Here is a 22,127-nt window from a genome sequence, read left to right as displayed (position 1 = left end):
ATGAGATTCTAAAATGGAGTTGGGAAGGACAGAAAAATGGGAAAATGAAGCTAGATATTAAGCTCTCTTTAACATATGAACAAAACAAACCCTCCATCCAAATACTTTGGGTATAAACAATCAATGGTAAACCTACATAGATTATCTTGTCTTGTACCTGAATTCAATAATTTAACTTCTAACTCATGCCAATTTTCTTGTTTTCACTTTTAAGTCTGCCATTTTTTTCCGTAAAACTTGGATTTTAATAAAGATAAACAGGGTTACTTTAGCCAAATCCCAGTTACGAATTCAGAGCAGAAAAAAAGTCAAGGCTACAATAAAGTCAATCTGTACAACTAATTTTAGAAAATTAAATTTAGTACATTTTTGTTATAAAATTCATTTACAGGAGATTATTCACATGTATATTATCAAATTTGCTCCTGATAACACAGGCAAACATAACTAAAACTCTGCACAATAAATGCAAATTATATACCAAAAAAAACCCCACAATATGTTCTTAAGTAGAAGATATTTATGCTGAATTAACTAATATTGAAAAAAGACAGCACTTTAATGCCATGGTAAGAATTAAGCAAACAGCCATATTTTCCACCTTATAGTAAGGTTAAGTACCATTCAACAATATTGTTATGACAGCCACAACAAAAAAGGCCACAGTATACATATAAAAAGTTATTTTTCAAATGCTTCTACCAACTGGAGCAGCAAGACTTTCATATTTAATGTCAGGTACAACTGCATTCTGCTGGGAGAGGCTGTTATAGGACACAGGCTCATCCGTTAGAAAGGATTAGGCAGGAGGTGGTTTACTGTCTTCAGTTCTCTTACAAAAGCAGACTAGAAGAGTGGTGAACACAACAGGCAAACAAAGTGTGAAAATAAGCACCAAACTTAACGGACACAGTATTTGTCCAGTGTGCAGCAGCAAAGTATACATTTTGGGGAAAATTTATTTCTTAAATCCATGTGTTAATATGAGCAGAGTAAGAGACTTTCCTTAGCCCAAACTATTTTGCCATGCCTCCTTTAGCAGCTTAAGAGTTTTCAGACTTCCTAAGTTCCACCACTACATGTCTCTGCTAAATCAAGCTCTTTACAAATAAAGTAGGAAAATAAACTTATAATAACAATGAGATATCTTGTAAAAGGCACACAGAGGAACCATACAGAGTCCCTGACCCAGGCAAAGGGGGACTCACACCTTTGCTCCTATCCTGCAGACATTTTTTACACTGCACTGCTGGGTTAAGACTCTCCACACTCTTAAACTGGATGCAGAGGCTGACTCTGTGAGAGATAAAGCACTGCAAGAAGTGGTTTGCTCCCTTAGCCATAGGAGTGTTCACTGGACATTAGTCAGATGTCTGGACACCAGTGGGAGAGATGGTAATGAAAAATTAGAATGTTTAAACTTTAGGCAACCAAAAATTGCTTTTTAAAAGTTCTTTGTAACCTGCATCTATAGAGTTTTTGACTAACACAAAACCTTTTTAAAAAGCTGATGACAAAGAAAACTTCAAATAGTGCACAGGGATTTGTTTCCTGAATTTGTTTTCCAAATTAGCTAGTGGGCTGCACAGCATTCACTACAATCCACTAGTTATTACAACTATCAATGTTATGAACATACATCCACATACTTGCAATATTTTAATTTCATTTTGTGTGAATATTTCAAAAGCTGGATTTTGAAACTGGGCAGACCTTCCCTTGTCCCAAGATTCTTATATCACCATTTACCACAGTCACTTTCCTTTCACAAAATACAATTACCTCTAACACTAACTTAAAACTCTCATCAGATAGCCTAGAACAGCAGCATATTTTCGTCAGTTAATTTCCAAAGACCGTAGGAAATTTGTCGGTTTTCTTCTTAGTTCTGAATTCCAAGTATTTACACTCTTTATTACCATTCTCTTCTAAAAGAGTGTTTCTTTCCTCCCTAAAATATTATATTTAGCCTGCCCCAGTGGTTTCCAAGTTGCCTGGTGAGCAGAATCCCTTGGGAAGATGTTTAACATACAGCTCCCCAGGCTCTACCAAAGACTAATTAGATTCTCCTGGAGAAGTACAAGCCTTAACAAGCAACCCAAGGTGATTCTTACATAGCTATCCCAACCCTAACCTAGTATTTGGCAACAACTGATATACCAGTTCACAATAGTGGGGGTGTCCGAGGGACATATCCAACAAGAACAAGAATTTTAGATAAAGAATTATGTGTTTACTAAAATAGGTAGTTGAATTCGTCACAGAAAGTTAACATCCTGTGCCAAAATGCTTTGTTTAAAAATGTACATCAGCAGATTTTTACCTGTGCTTCCCAAAGACTGCCCCAGGAGATTCCAGTTGTTGTTTTAATAGAACTAGATATATGACCCACTACCTCCAAACTCAGCTTATTCTAAATCACTTTGGCTGTTAAAGAAATCTATCTTGCCATAACAATGGTTGAAAGGACCTGCCCACCTCCCTGTGTTTTCTTTTTCTTGTAATATAAGATTTGTTTTTGAAAAATTAACATTTTAAACATGGGAAAGAAAAGTGGTCTATTAAACTTTACAGGGATTTCGTTATTTGCTATACAAATATACATTTCAACCTTTACAACATTCACTCCAGTCTGACCTTTTTTTCTACAAAAGGGCAAAAGATCAATATTTTAAGTCTCTGACTTCAAGGACCTTTCTACTGATACACAAATGCCCTCTGAAAGCTTTTGCAACTAACAAAAAGTACTGAAGATGACCAAGAGGCTCAGGTGTTAGGATACATTTTCCATGTTTTCTAATAGCACACAAATTCCTTTTTAAGCAAAGAAAAAAACATCTTATCGTGATAGTTCTATTAGCTGGTCATCTCAAAGTTTCTAAAATGCTTGTGGCTGACAGTCCATGTCATCTGGCTTTACTATAAAAGCTTTCTTTTCTTTGAACTACTGTCCTCATCTAGTATGCTCTTGTCCAAGTCAGAGTTCCTCTTTGAATGATGGGTCATAGAGCTACACTTTTCCTGTTCCCCTTCACTGAAAGCCCTGGCCTCTCTTCTGTGACTGAGCCCTCCTTCCTGGTCACCACATTTTTGTTTACTTGTGGAAACATCAGGACTAGCTGCTGGAGGTTCACACTGCACATGAGGTTTATGGTTGCTCAGAGTGGCTACTTTAGCAAAGGGCTGCTGCACAGTACTAACAAGATCCTGGTGAGTTACAGGAAAGCCTGGCTCTCCCATGGGAGATGTTGTGCCAGGATGCTGGGGGCTCAAAGGTTGTGTATCCCTTAGGAATTTCCCTGTAGCTTCAGAGCCCATCCTTCTAAGGAGTCTTGGATCCCGAAGTCGGTCCTGAACAAAAGGCCTTTCAGGGTCCTTTGAAGTAACAGTAACAGCAGCTTCCTTGAAGTCAGAAGGATTGTCGTATAGAGAAGAAAAAGATGTCATGGTGAATCCACCATCTAGCTTGTTGCTGGGCAAGTCACCCTGGGGTCTGGGCACCTCTGGAGCTACGGTAGCAGGATGAGTAAGACTTCTTTGTAAAACAGGCTTTAGTTTCAGAATCTTCATTGCATCATGCCTGTAGTTTTTGTCACAGGTCTTAATAATGGCACCACGTTTCTGAGCATCCTGAATCAGGTGATTCCAATGTTGATTTTCCTTGAAACAAAGAGTAGAGAGAAGCAATTATACCTTAAAGAAATACCCAAATGCTTGGGAAGCATGGGGTTCTCCAGTTTTCATTTCTTAACAAATAAGTATACTTTCATAAACAGAGTTACAGGAATCCCCATTAGATAAAACTGAAAAAAAAAAATCAGTTCAAGTATAGAATGAAAAAGCCACCTTACTAAATGGAACATTGGTCACAACCTACCAGAAAGAACATCCAAATATTTTATCGTTACAGATCCTACATGGGGTAATACGTGATGGAGATATGGTGCCACTTGCCAGTAGCCTGTAGCCTCAATGTGGCTACTTAAGTTTAATTAAAATGCGATACAAAAATTCAATTCCTCACTGCATTATGCCACATTTCAAAAGCTTAAAAGTCACACATGTAGAGGTGGAGTGGACATCACCATCCCAGAATTCTCAGGATTGGGGAATAAGTTACTAATGTAACTTACTGGCATTCTACTATAGACTTATTGAGATTCTATCAATGGAAGATTATATCACTGATGTGGAGGCAGTGGCCACTAGAGGTTCTGAGGGCAGGGAGAGGGAAAAACAGGTGTAAATATGGGGACATTTTCAGGACTTGGGAACTGTCCTGAATGACACTGCAAGGACAGATACAGACCATCATCTATCTTGCCATAACCTACAGAATGGCATGGGAGTGTAAACTACAATGTAAACTGTAATCCACACTTAGTGGCAATGTTCCAAAATGTGTCCCTCAATTGCAATGAATGTATCACACTAAATGAGGGATGGTGTTAATGTGGGAAAGTATGGGAGATGTGGGGAGTGGGTATGTGGGAATCATCTATATTTTTTTAGTAACATTTATGCAATTTAAGTATCTTTAAAAAAAAAAAAAAGCCATATATGGCTAGTGAGTAACATACTGGGCAGGGCAGACCCAGAATATTTCCATCATCACAAAAAATTCCTTTGGACAGTGCTGATCTGGACTATTGACTGTCTCATGGCAGGCTTAACATTCTGCAACAGGAGGGACTGGCTTCAGAAGGTCATAACTTCTGAGTACATGTGACTGTTCTAGAAAGAGGCTTATAGCTTTTCTTTTCTTTTTTTAAATTTTTTTTGAATTACTGGGGATTGAACCCAGGCCCTTGTACATGGGAAGCAGGCGTTCGACCACTGAGCTACATCTGCTCCCCAATGAGAATTGGTTTGTTTTTTTGTTTTTTTTTTCAGGAGGTAGCGGGGATCAAACCAAGGACCTCAAAACATGGGAGGCAGGGAAAACGGACTTGGCCCAGTGGTTAGGGCGTCCATCTACTATATGGGAGGCCCACGGCTCAGACCCCGGGCCTCCTTGACCCGTGTGGAGCTGGCCCATGCGCAGTGCTGATGCGCCCAAGGAGTGCCCTGCCACACAGGGGTGTCCCCCATGTAGGGGAGCCCCACACGCAAGGAGTGCGCCCCATAAGGAGAGCTGCCCAGTGGGAAAGAAAGTGCAGCCTGCCCAGGAATGGCGCCACCCACACTTCCTGTGCCACTGACGACAACAGAAGCGGACAAAGAAACAAGACGCAGCAAATAGACACAGAGAACAGACAACCGGGGGAGGGGGGGGGGAATTAAATAAACAAATAAATAAATCTTTAAAAAAACAAAACAAAACAAAACATGGGAGGCAGGCATTCAACCACTTGAGCTATATCCGCTGAGGCCTAGCTTTTATCAGCATCTCAAAAGGGCTCCCAAATCCCCAAAGGGAAAAGTCTTAAACCACAGAAATACTATTCTAATTGCCTTAGTTTCTTTTTGCTAGAAATGCTTAAGTTATGGAAAGAAAGAAAAAAAAAAAATACACATCTGCATGCATCTTTCCTCTCAAGTTTCCTCAGCAATAAATTACTGCTTTACAATCACCAGCAACTGGGCCTCTTTAGTAAGAAGACCTAGCATGCGGGAAGGGGGAAAAGACAACAATTGAAAAGATAAGAGAAAGGATAGCTATCCTCATGTGGCTTTCTATACTTTTCATAAAGATAGGTTAGGGTAGTAGTGAGGCTGCACAGTATTTACACTTTGGCTAAATCACTTAACCTCTGTGAGCCTGTTTCCTCATCCATAAAATAGGATTGATATGTTATTTAACTGGTTCTAAAATGGACATTGTTTTCTCATTTAACCATTTCTGATTTTGGAATACCTCCTGGCCATAGAGCAGGTTTCCTGTACCTATTCCTGGAGGAATTCAGGACTAGCCAACCATAAACCCATTGCCTTTCAGTCAGTAAACCATTTAAAGAATGAGTCCCAGCTATTACTGCCTGAAAAACCTTCTTTTGATATCTTATGAGCAGACAAAGTACAGGCATTAAAACTTTTAGAATGGATTTAAGGGGTTGGAAGAAAATTCTAGCAACAATAGCTCAGCATTCAAATGCTGAGTCATTAACCCTTCCTGTTACACTAAGGAAAATAGTATGTGGATAAAAACACTGATTGCTATTTAATACTGTATTTGAGGTTCTAGCTAGAGCAAATGGGCAAGGAAAGTAAGAGGCATCCAATCTGGAAAAGAAGAAGTAAAACTATATGTAGATGACATAATCCTACATATAGAAAACCCCAAAGAATCTACAAGAAAGCTAATAAATGAACTCAGCAAAATCGCAGGGTACAAAATCAGTTGTTCCCCACCCCAGTCAAGATGTTGGAATAAGATGCTTCAGGATTCCCATCCTTCAACAGCAGCTTTAAACAATCAGGAAGAAATGACAGAAACATCTTTCTCAAAGCTCCGGTTAAACAGTTAAAGCACTGCAGTGACTGGCGAGTGCTAAATCAGGAAAAAGCCTACTTAAAGTGTTAGGATCTTGTGGTACCCTAGCTAGTCCACACCCCTCCCCATTCTCCCTCCGCAGCCCTCCCCCCCCAAGTCCCTGACCTCTTCTCCTGTCCTGGCTGGGCATGGAACTGGCCCACATTCCCAGAGTTAACCCTCGTGCACACACAGAGAGCATGTATGTCTGCCTAGTCTGGTAGTGGCCTCTGAGATTCAGCATCCCAGAATTTGCTCTGAGTATAGAAGACAGCTCACAAAGCTACGGGAGAGCAGTTAAGTGGCTGCACAGGGCAAAGCATTCCTGACTGTAGTGCCCAGGAGCCTAAGAGAACTTTTTCCTAGGGGAAAAGGGACATTCATAGCCATGTGATGTAAAAGGAGGAATTCTAGGGCGACATGCATATGCCCAAGAGAAGGGCACTGAGAAAAAGGTCCAGGGAGGCCCCTATACTTTGGCCTGGAGCTATTCTCTAAACTCACTGTATGAATAAGCTCTAAAGGAGACCACTTGCCCAGGTCAACCTGTAAAGACTGGAAAAGTGGCTTTCTTCTTTCCCTTTTATTTTTATTTTTTTGGTAGCTCCTGGAATTCAAGGAAAGCTGTCATAGCTAGCTTGAGAAAAGTTGAAAGAACGGATACTTCAGAGTGTGAACTCTAGTAATAATACATCAAAATATCAACATATCTAGGTTCCAACAAAAGCTTACAATAAAACAAAAGAAAGAGAATGATAGCCCAGGCAAAGGAGAAAATTAAAGCATTAGAAACCATTAAGAGAAAGACCAGACCTGGGACATACCAGACAAAGATGTTTAAACAATGACCCTAAATATGCTGAAAGAGCTAAAGGAAATCAGGAAAATGGCAGATAAACACAGACTATCAACAGAGAGATGGGAATTATGAAAAGGAACCAAACAGAGCTGAAGACTACAGTAACAGAAATTAAAATTTCCCTGGAGGAGTACAACCGCAGACTGGAGCTGACAGAAGAAAGAAGTACAACAGCAGAATGGAGCCGACAGAAGAAAGATTCAGTGGACTTGACAATAAGGCAACTGAAATCATCTAGTCTGAGGAATAGGAAAAAAAGAATGAAGAAAAGTGAACAGAGATTGAGGAATCTGTAGATGCCATTCCATTATACCAATACACACACTGGGGGACTCCCAGAAGGAGAAGAGAGAGAGAATATCCGGAGAAATAATGGCCGAAAAATTCCCAAATATAACAAAATACATGAATATACACATTCAAGATGCCCAAAAAACTGCAAACAGGATAAACCCAAACAGACACAAACTGTAATATATTATAATCAAACTGTCAAATACCAAAGATAAAAAAAAAATTATGAAAGCCAGAAGAGAGAAGCAATATGTTACAGACAAGGGAGTCACAATAACACCAAGTGCCAGTTTCTCATTGGAAACCATGGAGGTGAGATGACTGTGAGGTGACATCTGAAGTGCTGAAAGAAAGAAAAAAAAGGCCTCATTTCAAGAACAGGGGTGAGATTAAGACATTTTCAGATAAACAAAAGCTGAGAGAGTTCATCAACACTAGAGGAGACTGACATGAGACACTGAAGAGAGTTCTGCAGGTTGAAATGAAAGAACACTAAACAACAGATTGAAGCTGCATGAAGAAATAAGATCTCTGGTAAGGGTAATGATGACATGGACAAAAAAATGCCAGTATTTATTTTTTATAATTCTACTTTCTTACTTCCTATAGGATCTAAAAGACAAAAGCATATAATATTAAGGATAAATCTATGATTTGGGACTCATAATGTATAAAAATGCAATTTGTGACAAGAACTATATAAAGGGGGAAAGATGGAGGGGTAGAGAAGCATAGTTTATGTATACCCTTAAGTTGGTGTAAGCAAATGAAAAGTGGTATACATTTAGGATGTTAAATTTAAGCCCCATGGTTACTACGAAGAAAATATCAGCCAATAAAAAAAGCTCAAAAGACAGAAATTAGAGTACAGATTGCCATGGGCAGGGGACAAGGGTCACTGAAATTAATGTATAGCAGGTATAGGGCTTCTGTTTGTGGAGATGAGAAAGTTTTAGTAGTGGAAGGTGGTGAGGGATCCATAATACTGTGATTATGAGTAATCCCAACTAAATGGGTATGTTAGGGAGTGGCTGAGATGGCAAAATTCATGATGATTTCCAACAATTTAAAAAAGAGCAACTGGGGGGGCGGGGCAAGATGGTGACTGAGTGAGCACACCTGAGATTCTCTCCTGCAAAGCAGCGGCTGGGCAACGTTGGAAATTCTTCGGGACCAGGTTGTTTCGGGATTTTGCAGGGCAAAAGGTGTCTGGACATCGATTTGGTGGGAAGGTAACAGAAAATTCGTGTATAAGATATAACTGAGACTCTATTACATGGAGGTGGGAGCTGCGCATGGGACACTCCCTCCCGGGGTGGGCGGAGCCGCGGCACCAGTACTGCAGCGGCGATTTCTGGAGGCTCTGCGGTACTGGGGAATTCATAAGCTCTGAGCAGGCTATTGGGGGGCTAACAGGACAGGAAGCCTTCACAGACCGATTTGGGAAGACAAGCGGGAGTTTTATTGTGAAGAGGGGAATTTTTGATTGCGGACACAAATAATAGCGCTTCCGCCTAGAGCCCCGCCCCCCCAAGGCTGGCTGCCAATCTGAAGCAGCCTTAAATTGTCCACAATAAAGAGACATCACCAGGAGACTGTTTCAGGGGCTGCAGGTTGGGAGACGTCTGGAAGCCAATTAAGGGAATATTTTGCGAAGCTTGGGAATTTCGGTTTTGGACTGTTATCGATGGTTCCGGCTGGAGCCCCACCCCTGGGACTGGCTACTGATCTGCATCATTAAATTGGCCGCAGTGTAGAGGCGCCCCCAGGTGGCCGTTCCGGGGGCTTACAGGGTGGGAGGTGTCATGAAGTCGAATTGGTGATACAGCCACAGAACAGACCCGAGTGAGTGAGTGAATTGCAGGGTTCAGACACATAGGATAGAGTTTGTGGATGTGACCTCTCCCATAGGGCTGGCACCCAGCTGCGGGGATCCCTGAAGGCTGTGTTGCACTGCGGAGCTCCCAGGCTCCGTGTTAACCAGATTTGAGGTTGCCAGGTCTAAGTCCCCTAAACCCTGGTGGCCCACACCCCAGAGACTCACACCTCTTGAGTCTTCAATATCTCAGACTTTCCATCCCTGAATCCATCACGCCCTGAGGTTCATCTGAGGTCCCTGAATGTCCTAGCCCTCAACATTTGCGTTTTTTCTTTTTTCTTTTGATTTTATTTTCTTTATTTTTTAATGTCCTGATTGCTAACACTGCATTATCTCCTAGTCTTTTCTCCCAGCGTATTCCCCCAAAGTCTTTTTTTTTTGGTTCAGTTACTTAGGGTTTTTTTTGTTGTTGTTGCCTGTTGTGGTTGTTCTATATCTTTTTCTTCTTTTCCCTACTTGTTCCCCTCCCTTTACCCACCCCCTTTTTCTTTCTTCATTTCTTCTCACTTTTTTTTTTTCCCTCTCTCTTATCCCTCATTTTCTTCTTATTTTATCTTAATTATACAATAGGTGCTGCAGGGAACACCTCACATTTGCTGCGTTTCCTCATCCTCCCCTGCTTCATTTCTGTGTGAATTGATTTTGGCGATCTACACTATCCCCTTTCCCCTACATCTTGATATCCTCCATCATCTACTGTCTCTCCTATATTCCACCTCCCTTTCTTTGATCCCCAAAGTGTCTAACTCTTAATTTCTAATACCTTTGTTTTGTTTTCTGTCTTCCATCCACTCTTGAAACTACTGTCTTTCTTTTCTCTTCCCCTCTCACACGAAAACACTAGCTTTTTAATTCATACCATATTCCTCCCATGTTCAGTCGACTACCTCATTATAGGTACTCTACCTACTGCTATAAGTCTACACAACTTACATGAATCTAATATCCATCCTCCCAGATCTCATATTGTTGCTCTGTTAACACTTATCACCAATACTACTTTACACTTTTTCCTTGCTTACACAATTGCCTTTCCCTGGCCCTAATACTTTCCTTTAAAGTGAACTCAACCAGCAATAAGAAATTAGAATAAGAACAACAAAGTGACAAAGAGAAGATATAACACTTACGCAAAAACAAAAGCTAATTAATCCCCAAGACTAGACAAAGAAGCTAAGGAACTGATTAAACCCGTCAAGATAAAATGATGACCAGACAGCAACAAAAATCTACAAACCAAACCAGTAATCAGGAAAACATGGCTGAATCCAATGAACAAACTAAAAACCAGGAAGGGGAGCAGAACTTCGCACAAGTAATTAAAGATCTCAGAACATTTATCACCGACAAATTTAATGAAGTAAAGGAAGAGGTTAACAACATGAAGACAACACTTGGAAGGGAAATTGCAGACATATGCAAAAAGATAACAGATATGATGGGAATGAACACCACAGTTCAAGAAATCAAAAATACACTTGCAGCAAATATCAGCAGACTAGAAGAGGCAGAGCAGAGAATTAGTGATGTGGAAGACAGTACATTGGAAATCAAACAGATAGTAGAATTGATCAATAAAAAGATAGAAAAAATCCAGCTAGGACTTAGGGACCTGAATGACAATGAAAAACGCTCAAACATATATATTATAGGCATCCCAGAAGGAGAAGAGAAGGGAAAGGGGTCAGAAGGAGTGTTGCAGGAAATAATGGCTGAAAACTTCCCAAATCTACTGAAAGAGACAGATGTACATATCCAAGAAGCACAGCGCACCCCAATCGTCATAAACCCCAACAGGCCCACCCCAAGACATATACTTGTCAAATTACTCAACACTCAAGACAAAGAGAAAATTCTAAAAGCAGCAAGAGAAAAGAAAACCATTACATACAAGGGAAACTCCATAAGATTAAGTGCTGATTTCTCATCTGAAACCATGGAGGCAAGAAGGCAGTGGTATGATATAGTCAAGGTACTAAAAGAAAAAAATTTCCAACCAAGAATACTCTATCCAGCTAAACTAGCATTCAAAAATGATGGAGAGTTCAAAATATTCACAGAAAAACAGAAACTGAAAGAGTATGCCAACAAGAAACCTCCCCTTCAAGAAATTCTAAAGGGAGTTCTGCAGGTAGAAAGGAAAAAACAGGACAGGCAGAGTTGGAGGAGAGTGTAAGAGCAACAAAAAAGACAAAAAGAGAAGGGGAAAAAAAAAACCAAAACAAAATATGACAAACACAAGTCCAATCAAAATATGGCTAACATAAATAATTCCTTGAAAGTAATAACACTGAATGTCAATGGATTAAACTCACCTATCAAAAGATTCAGACTGGGACACTGGATAAGGAAATATGACCCATCTATATGCTGTCTACAAGAGACACATCTTAGACCCAGAGACTCATGGAGGCTGAAAGTGAATGGTTGGAAAACAATCTTACAAGCAAATAATAACCAAAAAAAGGCAGGAGTAGCTATATTAATATCAGACAAAATAGACTTTAAATGTGAAACAATTGTGAGAGACAAAGAAGGATACTATATAGTAGTGAAAGGGACACTCTCTCAAGAAGAACGAACAATCATAAATATTTATGCTCCTAACAAGGGCGCCTCTAAATACGTGAGGCAAACGCTGGAAAAACTAAATGAAAGAAGAGATGCATCTACAATTATAGTGGGGGATTTTAAAGCACCACTATCAACTCTGGACAGAACCTCTCAAAAGAGAATCACTAAAGAAACAAAATATTTGAACAGTATATTAGAGGAGCTGGAGCTAATAGACATATACAGATCATTACACCCAAACACAGCAGGATATATATTTTTCTCAAGTGCACATGGATCATTCTCCAAGATAGACCATATGCTAGGCCACAGAGAAAGGCTTAATGAATTCGGAAAGATGGAAATCATACAAAATATTATCTCTGACCACAGTGGAGTGAAGCTGGAAATTTGTCAAGGGCCAGAGGCCCAGATTTCACACCATGATTTGGAAATTAAACAGCACACTCTTAGAAAAACAGTGGGTCAAAGAGGAAATCTCAAAAGAAATCAATGACTACCTTGAAAGAAATGATAATGATAACACAGCATACCAAAATTTATGGGATGCAGCAAAAGCAGTACTGAGAGGGAAATTTATAGCCATAAATTCATATATCAAAAGAAGAAAGAGCAAAAATTGAAGAACTAACTGCACATTTGGAGGAATTAGAAAAAACAACAACAAAGTAATCCAACAGGAAGAAAGAAGGAAAGAAATAACAAAGATAAGAGCAGAACTAAGTGAAATAGAAAATAAGAAAGCACTTGAAAAGATAAACAAGACCAAGAGCTGGTTTTTTGAGAAGATCAATAAAATTGACAAACCTTTAGCGAGACTAACAAAGAAAAAAAGAGAGAAGATGCAAATACACAAAAGAAGAAATGAGAAAGGAGATATCACCACTGACCCCACAGAAATAAAGACTATCATAAGAGGATACTTTGAAAAACTATATTCCAACAAAAATGACAATTCAGAGGAAATGGACAAATTCCTAGAAACACATAAGCAGCCTATATTGATGAAAAGAAGAAACTGATGACCTCAACAAACCAATCACAAGTAAAGAGATAGAATCGGTCATTAAAACCTCCCAACTAAGAAGAGCCCAGGGCCAGACGGCTTCACAGGTGAATTCTACAAAACATTCCGGCAAGAACTAACACCAATCCTGCTGAAACTCTTCCAAAAAACCGAAACAGAAGGAACATTGCCTAACTCCTTCTATGATGCCAACATTACCCTACTACCAAAGCCAAACAAAGACACAAGAAAGGAAAATTACAGACCAATTTCTCTAATGAACCTAGACGCAAAAATACTTAACAGTACTTGCTAATCGTATTCAACAACACATTAAACGAATTATACACCACGACCAAGTGGGATTCATTCCAGATATGCAAGGATGGTTCAACATAAGAAAATCAATCAATGTAATACACCATATAAACAGATTGAAGGAAAAAAATCACATGATTATATCTATAGATGCAGAAAAAGCATTTGACAAAATACAGCACCCTTTTGTGATAAAAACACTCCAAAAGATCAGAATACAAGGAAATTTTTTGAACATGATAAAGAGTATGTATGAAAAACCTACAGCCAACATTGTTTACAATGGCGAAATCCTAAAATCCTTCCCTCTAAAGTCAGGAACAAGACAAGGATGCCCACTGTCTCCCCTTCTATTTAACATTGTCTTAGAAGTACTTGCTCGAGCACTGAGGCAAGAACCAGATATAAAAGGCATTCAAATTGGGAAGGAAGAAGTCAAAATTTCATTATTTGCAGATGACATGATCCTATACACAGAAAATCCTGAGAGGTCTACAACAAAGCTTTTAGAACTCATAAATGAGTTTAGTAAAGTCGCAGGTTATAAGATCAATGCGCAAAAATCAGTAGCATTTCTGTACACCAATAATGAGCAAGATCAGGAGGAAATCAAGAAACAAACACCATTCACAATAGTAAATTAAAAAATCAAGTATTTAGGAATAAATTTAACTAAAGATGTAAAAAACGTATACACTGAGAACTATACAAGACTGTTAAGGAAATCAAAGAAGACCTAAATAAATGGAAGAATATTCCCTGTTCATGGATAGGAAGACTAAATATTATTAAGATGTCTATCCTACCCAAACTGATCTACACATTCAATGCAATCCCAATAAAAATCAACACAGCCTTCTTTAAGGAACTAGAAAAACTCACTATGAAATTTATTTGGAAAGGAAAGAGGCCCTGAATAGCCAAAGACATATTGAAAAAGAAAAACGAAATTGGAGGAATCACACTACCGGACTTCAAAACATACTACAAAGCTACAGTAGTGAAAACAGCATGGTATTGGCCTAAGGAGAGACACACAGACCAATGGAATCAAATTGAAAGTTCTGATATAGAACCTCATATATATAGCCATATAATATTCGATAAAGCCACCAAACCCTCTCAACTGGGAGAGAATGGCCTATTCAACAAGTGGTGCCTGGAGAACTGGATATCCATATGTAGAAGAAAGAAAGAGGATTACCATCTCACACCTTATACAAAGATCAACTCAAGATGGATCAAAGACCTAAATATAAGAGCCAAGACCATAAAGACCTTGGAAAGCAGTGTAGGGAAACATCTACAAGACCTTGTAATAGGAAATGGCTTCATGAATATCACACCAAAAGCACGAGCAGCAAAAGAACAAATAGATAAATGGGACTTCCTCAAAATTAAAGCCTTCTGCACCTCAAAGGAGTTTGTCAAGAAAGTAAAAAGGGAACCTACGCAATGGGAGAAAATATTTGGCAACCATATATCTGATAAGAGACTTATAACTTGCATATATAAAGAACTCCTATATCTTGAAAATAAAAAGATAAACAACCCATTTAAAAAATGGGAAAAAGATTTAAATAGACACTTCTCCAAAGAAGAAATACAAATGGCTAAAAAGCACATGAAAAAATGCTCCAAATCTCTAGCTATCAGGGAAATGCAAATCAAAACTACAATGAGATACCATCTTACTCCCATAAGATTGGCAGCTATGAAAAAAACAGAAGAATACAAATGCTGGAGAGGATGTGAAGAAATGGGAACGCTCATCCACTGCTGGTGGGAATGCAGAAAGATCCAACCATTCTGGAGGATAGTTTGGCGGTTTCTCAAAAAACTAACCATAGATTTGCCATATGACCCAACAATACCACTGCTGGGTATATACCCAGCAGAACTGAAAACAAGGACACAAACTGATATATGCACACCAATGTTCATAGCAGCATTGTTCACTATCGCCAAAAGTTGGAATCGACCCAAATGCCCATCAATAGATGAGTGGATCAATAAAATGTGGTATATACATACAATGGAATACTACTCGGCTTTAAGAACAAATACACTACAAACACACGTGATAACATGGATGAATCTTGAGAACCTTATGTTGAGTGAAGCAACCCAGGCATTGAAGGACAAATACTACATGACCTCAATGATATGAAATAAGCAAGCTGCCTCAGAGAGCTAGAGACTAGAAGATAGGCTTACAGGAAATCGGGGGGTAGAGGAAGGATGTAAGCTGACATCTACATGGGTGAAATCTATGATAAGCTGGAGATAAGTATGTGTACAAGGAAGGGATAAAATGGGGGCAGCACAGGGTTACCTTTGGGTGGGGCTTTGGGGATTTAAGGGGGGCTAGGGATGGGCGGATGGATAATATTGCCCAAGAAATGGGGGGGGAGGGTGGGGCAACACATGATATTGGAGATTGTCAGGTACTGGTTTAAAGTATAATGCTGAGAAATCCTTTCCAAAATATAATTAGGAAAGTTACCTGTTTAAGATACTCAAAGGGGATAATCTGACGCAGGACAGACTCCTAGGGAATATCTGAATGCTCATTTTGCCAGAGTGGGTTATACCATTGGACAGAGACCCATATAATGAGAGTGAAGGTAGATCCACATCCTGGGGAGGACTAATGCCATCAAATAGAGGGAACAGTATCTCTCAAGAGAAAGGGTGGCTCCCAGGGCATTAGGGCAGCTGAGCAAGTCAAGCCCTCAACACTGTTGCAAGTATCTCTGAACATGGCTCCTCAAGAAATGAAGATGGACTGTCACTGTGGGCCCCAAGGGGAGGGGGAAATAGATAATGAATAGATGGAACCAAAGTAAATGTGAGGGCAAAAGAAATGTTTCACAAGAGTACACAAGGATGGATATAAAACATGTAATATTGCACCAAAAACATATAGGGGACAACAGACTAATAATGTAAGTCATAATGTAAAATACAGGATTACTAAAACATGCAGAAAACTGTATAGCCTAAGTATAAACCACAATGTAAACACGAATGTTACCTTGTTTGAAAGCTATTGTCTCAATATCTGTACATCAGTTTCAGTAAATATGATATGAATAAGTTAAAAGATTATCTCTGTGGAAGGGAAAAGGTTTTATAATGGATATGTGGGAGAACTGTATATTGTATATATGAATTACTGTGATCTAGGGCTCCTGTGAAGAGAAGCTCAATAATTTGGAAAAAAGAAAAGAAAAAGATAGGATGTAGAATTTTTCCAAATCAATATGTATTCTATATCTAAACTTTAAACTCATCGCTATACTCCATCTTACTAGTAAGGGAACCTGACATTTATATTGGGCTTCACTTTTCAGGAAGTTTTGGATCACAGAGTGGTTCAACAATGGCAGCGGAGGAATACTGTTATGGGATGTTATTGACAGGCGATATATGGTTGACAGGGAGTTACACATGGCATGTGTCCAGGGTACATGGAAATGCTTGGATATACTCATAGTGGAAACAATTAAAAACAACAGCTAGGGGGGTACTGGGTTCTTGGCTGGGGGGGCTCTGTGGTGGTCCCTAGGGGACCAGCGGCAGTCCCCCAGGCACAACGGTAAGGAACAGGAAGGAATGAAGGTCCAACAGTGAGCCCCTGATACTAATGACTATGCTTGTGAGCCTATACACCTGAAATAAGAACAAGGCCTAGAGCAGCACTGTGCCTAAGAGTTCCCTCCTGACAGCCTCGGTGTGCTAAGTGTTCCAAGGAGCATAATGTAAAAACAACTTTTCATGTGTTCAGGAAATGGGTTGATAGAGATAGATAAGAAAGAGGAATGGATTGATAGAATGATATGGCACATAGAGCAAAATGCTTAAACTGATGGATCTTGGTATGTGGGGCGATGGGAGTATGTTGGAGTTCTGTATGGGGTGTCTATTATTTTTGTAACTGTCCTTTAAACTATCCAAAAAGGAAGTCAGGAAAACAATTCAATTTACAATAGCAACTGAAAAAGAATAAAATATCTAGGTATAAATTTAACCAAGGATGTAAAAGGCTTGTATACAGGAAACTAGAAATCATTGCTGTAAGAAATTATTCATAACAGCATTATTCACAATAACCCAAGGTGCGAGCAACCCAAGCGTACAACAGATGAATGGATAAACAAATGTGGCATGTCCATACAATGGAATTTTATCCAGCCATAAAAAGGAATGAAGTTCTGATAACAAACTACAACACAGATGAACCCTGAAGATACTATGTTGAGTGAAATAAGCCAGTCACAAAAGGATAAATATTGCATGATTTCACTTACATGAAATACTCTGAATAAGTACATATATTCAGAAAGTAGATTACAGATTACAGGAGGGGAAGATGGGGAGTTACAGTTTAATGGGTAGAGAATTTCTGCTTGGGGTGATGAAAAAGTTTTGGTAATGGATGCTGGTGATGGTAGCACCATATTATGAATGTAATAATATTTATTGAACTGTACAAACGAAAGTGGTTAAAATGGGACATTTCATGTTATGTATGCTACCAAAATAAATAAGAAAATTTATGCCTTTGAATAAGAAAATGACTATAAGAAGTGTTCGATCCTGAATGTGAGGTATTTTTAGGAATATCAAAAATTCATTTTGTTTATATTTTCTATGTATGCACAAGTGATGCGACAAAAAAATCTAAGTGTAAGAGTCCTTTTGAGAAATAGAAAATAAAAATTCTAAGTGAAAATAGAGGATTATATCATTGTTTAATCGTGGTATATAAAATAAAGATGCATATAATAATTAATAGCTACTTGGATCTGATTAACTTGGGATCTCCTCACTCAGGAGATGTCTGAAGATTTTTCACCTGTAGCTGAAAGGCATACGGGAAGCAGATGGCCTTGCTGCTATTTTTGCCAAGTTACTTCACCTAAGCTTTGTGATTAATCTAATCCTAAGTCCACAAAAACAGTTTTGATAGGGCTGTTGGTCTTGTTATTTTCAGAAACAAGAGGAAACCAATTGCTTTAATCATTGATTCCATTTCCATAGGAGAAACTGGGCTAAAGAATTAAAAAGAAAAGGAGACAAAAAAAGTTAAGTTGGAAAACCCTAATGATGATTTTGAAGTTTTTATAGTCTATTCTTTATGTTTCTTCTTGTTTCACTGGCTTCCTAGCATAAAGATAACAACATCCTGCCATCAGTTAGCGATCAGTTGTCTTCAAATTTAGGTAAATGTGACCATGGGGTTCACAGACTTTCTAGGGGAATGCAAAATGAAGTTTGATGGTAATCAATTCCAAACTCCCAACTTCCTATGTTTTCACCTTGGACTCTCATTCCACCTCCACCTCATTCTTCACAATCACAACATTTATCCATGCCAAATCTTACCCAAGAGTGCACTACCAGGGCACGTAACTCTGAGCTCCCATATAAAAGAAAAATTAAAAATAGTGGGGTCCATGAAGGCTCCTTTTATCAAGGAGTCACTAGAAAGCACTAGTCTAATAACATTTTACTTTTCAGGTTTAAACATTATTAAATTTGTAATAGATTTGTATTGTTTTGGTCAACTGTGTACAAACAATAACCATTAACAGGCTATTTAACTGAGAAGGCATTTTTAAAATTCAAGAGGAACAGTAACTCTTGCACTGCTTTCTTGGAATGTAAATTTGCACAACCCTATGGAGAGAATTTGGAAACATGTAATCAAGATTACAAATGCACAAGCCTTTTGACCCAGCGATTCCACTCTAGAAATTTATCCCATAGATATACTTGTATACAAGAAAAGTGGGGATGTCTTCACCAAGTGCAATGAATGTCTCATGATGGAGGAGGTTGTTGTTAAGCGGGGAGGAGTGGGGTCAGGGGGGATAGGGGGGTATATGAGGACCTCATATTTTTTGAATGTAACATTAAAAAAATAAAGACAAAAGAAAAAAAGTGACATCTATACAAGGTTAGTCACTGTAGCACTGTTAGTAAAAGCAAAACATTAGAATTCTGAAAGACATCTGACAGCAAAGTTTCAGGTAAATTATGATATATCCAATCAATAAATACTGTATAGTCAAACTCCAAGACAGAGTTGATAAGTGAACAAAGGATACATAACAGTGTGAATAGAATGTTACTGTTTGTATAAAAAAGAGAAAAGGGTACAAGTTTTTCTATATAAGTTATCACTGGAAGGATACACAATAAACTTTGGTGGTCTCTGGGGAAGGACAAAGTGAAAGGAAAAGTTATCACTATATAGACTTGATCTTTCAATCTATGAATCATTTTTAGATATTATCTTTCAAAGAAATAAAATAAAGAGATGGAGTGCTATTAAAATAGTCTTTATATAAATTATTTTTTGGAAAAAAAGAAGCCTTATAGTTATAGGAAAAACAATTTTAAAAACATTTTGAGAGAATTATTGATTTATAGAAAATGGGAAAAAAGTAAAGTAGAGAGGTCTAAGGTATATTTCACTTGGTTAACAAAGAGTTATTAAAAAAACTTTTACTTTAAAAATTTATACATACATAATGTATGGAAAAAATATGCCAAATATAAGCTATGGACTACAGTTAGTAGTAATATTTTGATGATGCTCTTTCAAAATCTGTAACAAATTTCCACAACAATGCAAGGTGTTGATGGAGGCATCATATATGGGAATTCTGCACCTTATGCCTGATTGTTTCGCAAGCTCACAATTTCTCTCTATATATAAAAAAATATATATATAATAAAACGTAAGTTTTTGTGGTAGTCAAGTACAGTAGATTAATAGACTTTTATTATAAAAAATATCCCACTGAATTTTAAGTATGAATGGAAAAACAATTTTGAAGAGAGGAAAGACTAATACTTCTTTCTATTCCATAAAAATCATTTAAAAGGAGCTTTATTTTAAAATCCCAATATTTATAATACATTAAAAACAAAATCTTTTCTATATATATAAATTATGATAAAAATTCTAGATACCAACATAAAAACAGGGTACCAAAAACAGGAGATAGAAGAGTTTTCAAAAATTTTTTAGGGGGTACACAAACAACAGAAGTTGAAGACCACAGATCTAGGTACAAGAAGAGTTATAGGAGAAAGAAAATGTATTTGAATGCTCTCTGGTGGTAGCAAACAAAATGGGGAAAAAATCTACCAAGTCTCCTCTTCAAGATGACCAATGACTTAGACAGAAAGAAAAAATTTTTTAATTGAAAATGTTATCACTCCTAATGAGACAAATAGCAAATATGTGCTATAAATAGCTGTGATATCGCTGAATTAAGCTGTACTGTTTGTTTACTAAAAATGTAAACACATATACCTATTCCGGAGAAGAACCTATACTGGCATAGGACCTCTGACTGTACTGCTGAAGTGAAACAGAGTAGTACTGCTATTCCCAAAACCGAAAAGAAAATCGATGCATGCTCTGGCACTGTTCTAGTGCTTTACATGTATGAATTCGCCTATGTTTCTAACAAATACTGTTAATTATATATAGATGTAATTATTTTAAAAAGTCATCTTGATAGCCTCTTTTGGATATCTGGGCTTTGGGCTGAGAAAGACTGATACTTTATGTGTATAAAACTCTCCAAGGAAGAAGTTGTTGGAGGATATAACAACTAGGGGAAAGAAAAACATTATTTTTCAACCCAGAAATCATTTCCATTTTGATGGAAAATAAAAACAAGATTTCAACTTAAAACAGTTATAACGTAGAATGGTCTACTGGGTTCTCTGGTTCCCAAGAATGTACATACCATTAGGGTTCTCAAATGCCCGAGGATGAAGAGGCTGTATTTGGCTCGTGTAATAGTGACATTCAATCTCTGCAAACTTGCCAGGAATCTAGACAATAAAAGAAAAGTTATTTCTTTGTACAGAATGACTTCACACACTGGTGTAGGCGAGACACAAGCAGCACTTTCAGATCACTTTTATAGTGCTCCTTCTACATCGTTAAAAGTCACTCTTTCCACTGTTATTCAATATTGTGCTAGTTCTAGCTAGAGCAATCAGATAAGAAAAAATAAAAAAGACATCCAAATAGGAAAAGAGGAAGTGAAACTTTATTTGCAGATGACATGATACTACAGTTAGAAAATCCTGAAATGTCTACAACAAAACTACTTGAGCTAATGAATGAGTTCAGCAAAGTGGCAGGATGCAATGGGAAAAAATATTTGGAAATCACAGATCCAGTAATATCCATGATATATAAAGAGATACTACAATTCAACAATAAAAGTATTATTAAAATTATGGAAATGACACAAATGCTCTAATGACTGAAGTAATGAATGCACAACTATGTGATTATACCAAATACTGTACAATTGGATAAACTGTATACTTTATGTTTATCAATAAAACTGATTTGTTTAAAAAAAGATCACTGATGTCTAGATAGTGTCAATGTATAGATGAGGCAGACTGGATTTGTTATTGACTGAAGGTGGCAGAGTGGGACAAGCAGTTATAAAACATGACTCTCACGTTCCTGATACGGGAGAGTTGTGTTAGCCAGCCTCCAAGACAGATCCAACAAGCCTCATCTTCTGGTATTCAAACCCTTGTGTAGTACCCATGCACATTAAATCATGGCTTGCGCATGTGACCAAAAGAATACTCAAGAAGTGACAGTATTTACTGGCTGGCTTCCTACTTACTCTCTTGGATCACTTGTCTGTAGGAAGCCAGCTACCATTTT

At 38.1% G+C, this 22,127-nt stretch overlaps 1 protein-coding gene across 3 annotated transcripts in view; it reads right to left on the bottom strand.

The window, feature by feature from the left end:
* Positions 1–342: 342 nt before the first annotated feature.
* SETX (senataxin) overlaps positions 343–22,127 on the bottom strand; it is a 109,827-nt gene continuing 88,042 nt past the window's right edge. For all 3 annotated transcript variants that reach the window (XM_004468045.5, XM_058302148.1, XM_071216878.1), the window contains 2 exons: positions 21,178–21,265; positions 343–3,660 (listed from right to left, as the gene is read on the bottom strand). In XM_004468045.5, the coding sequence (XP_004468102.1) occupies positions 2,920–3,660; positions 21,178–21,265 (829 nt within the window). In that variant the 3' untranslated portion in view covers positions 343–2,919. The remainder of the gene's footprint in view (positions 3,661–21,177; positions 21,266–22,127) is intronic.

The sequence above is a fragment of the Dasypus novemcinctus genome, chromosome 8 (genome assembly GCF_030445035.2).
Source record: "Dasypus novemcinctus isolate mDasNov1 chromosome 8, mDasNov1.1.hap2, whole genome shotgun sequence".
In the NCBI taxonomy this organism is placed as follows: Eukaryota; Metazoa; Chordata; class Mammalia; order Cingulata; family Dasypodidae; genus Dasypus; species Dasypus novemcinctus.
Note: the sequence above shows the minus strand (reverse complement) of the source record. Positions and strands in the feature narration are given on the sequence as shown.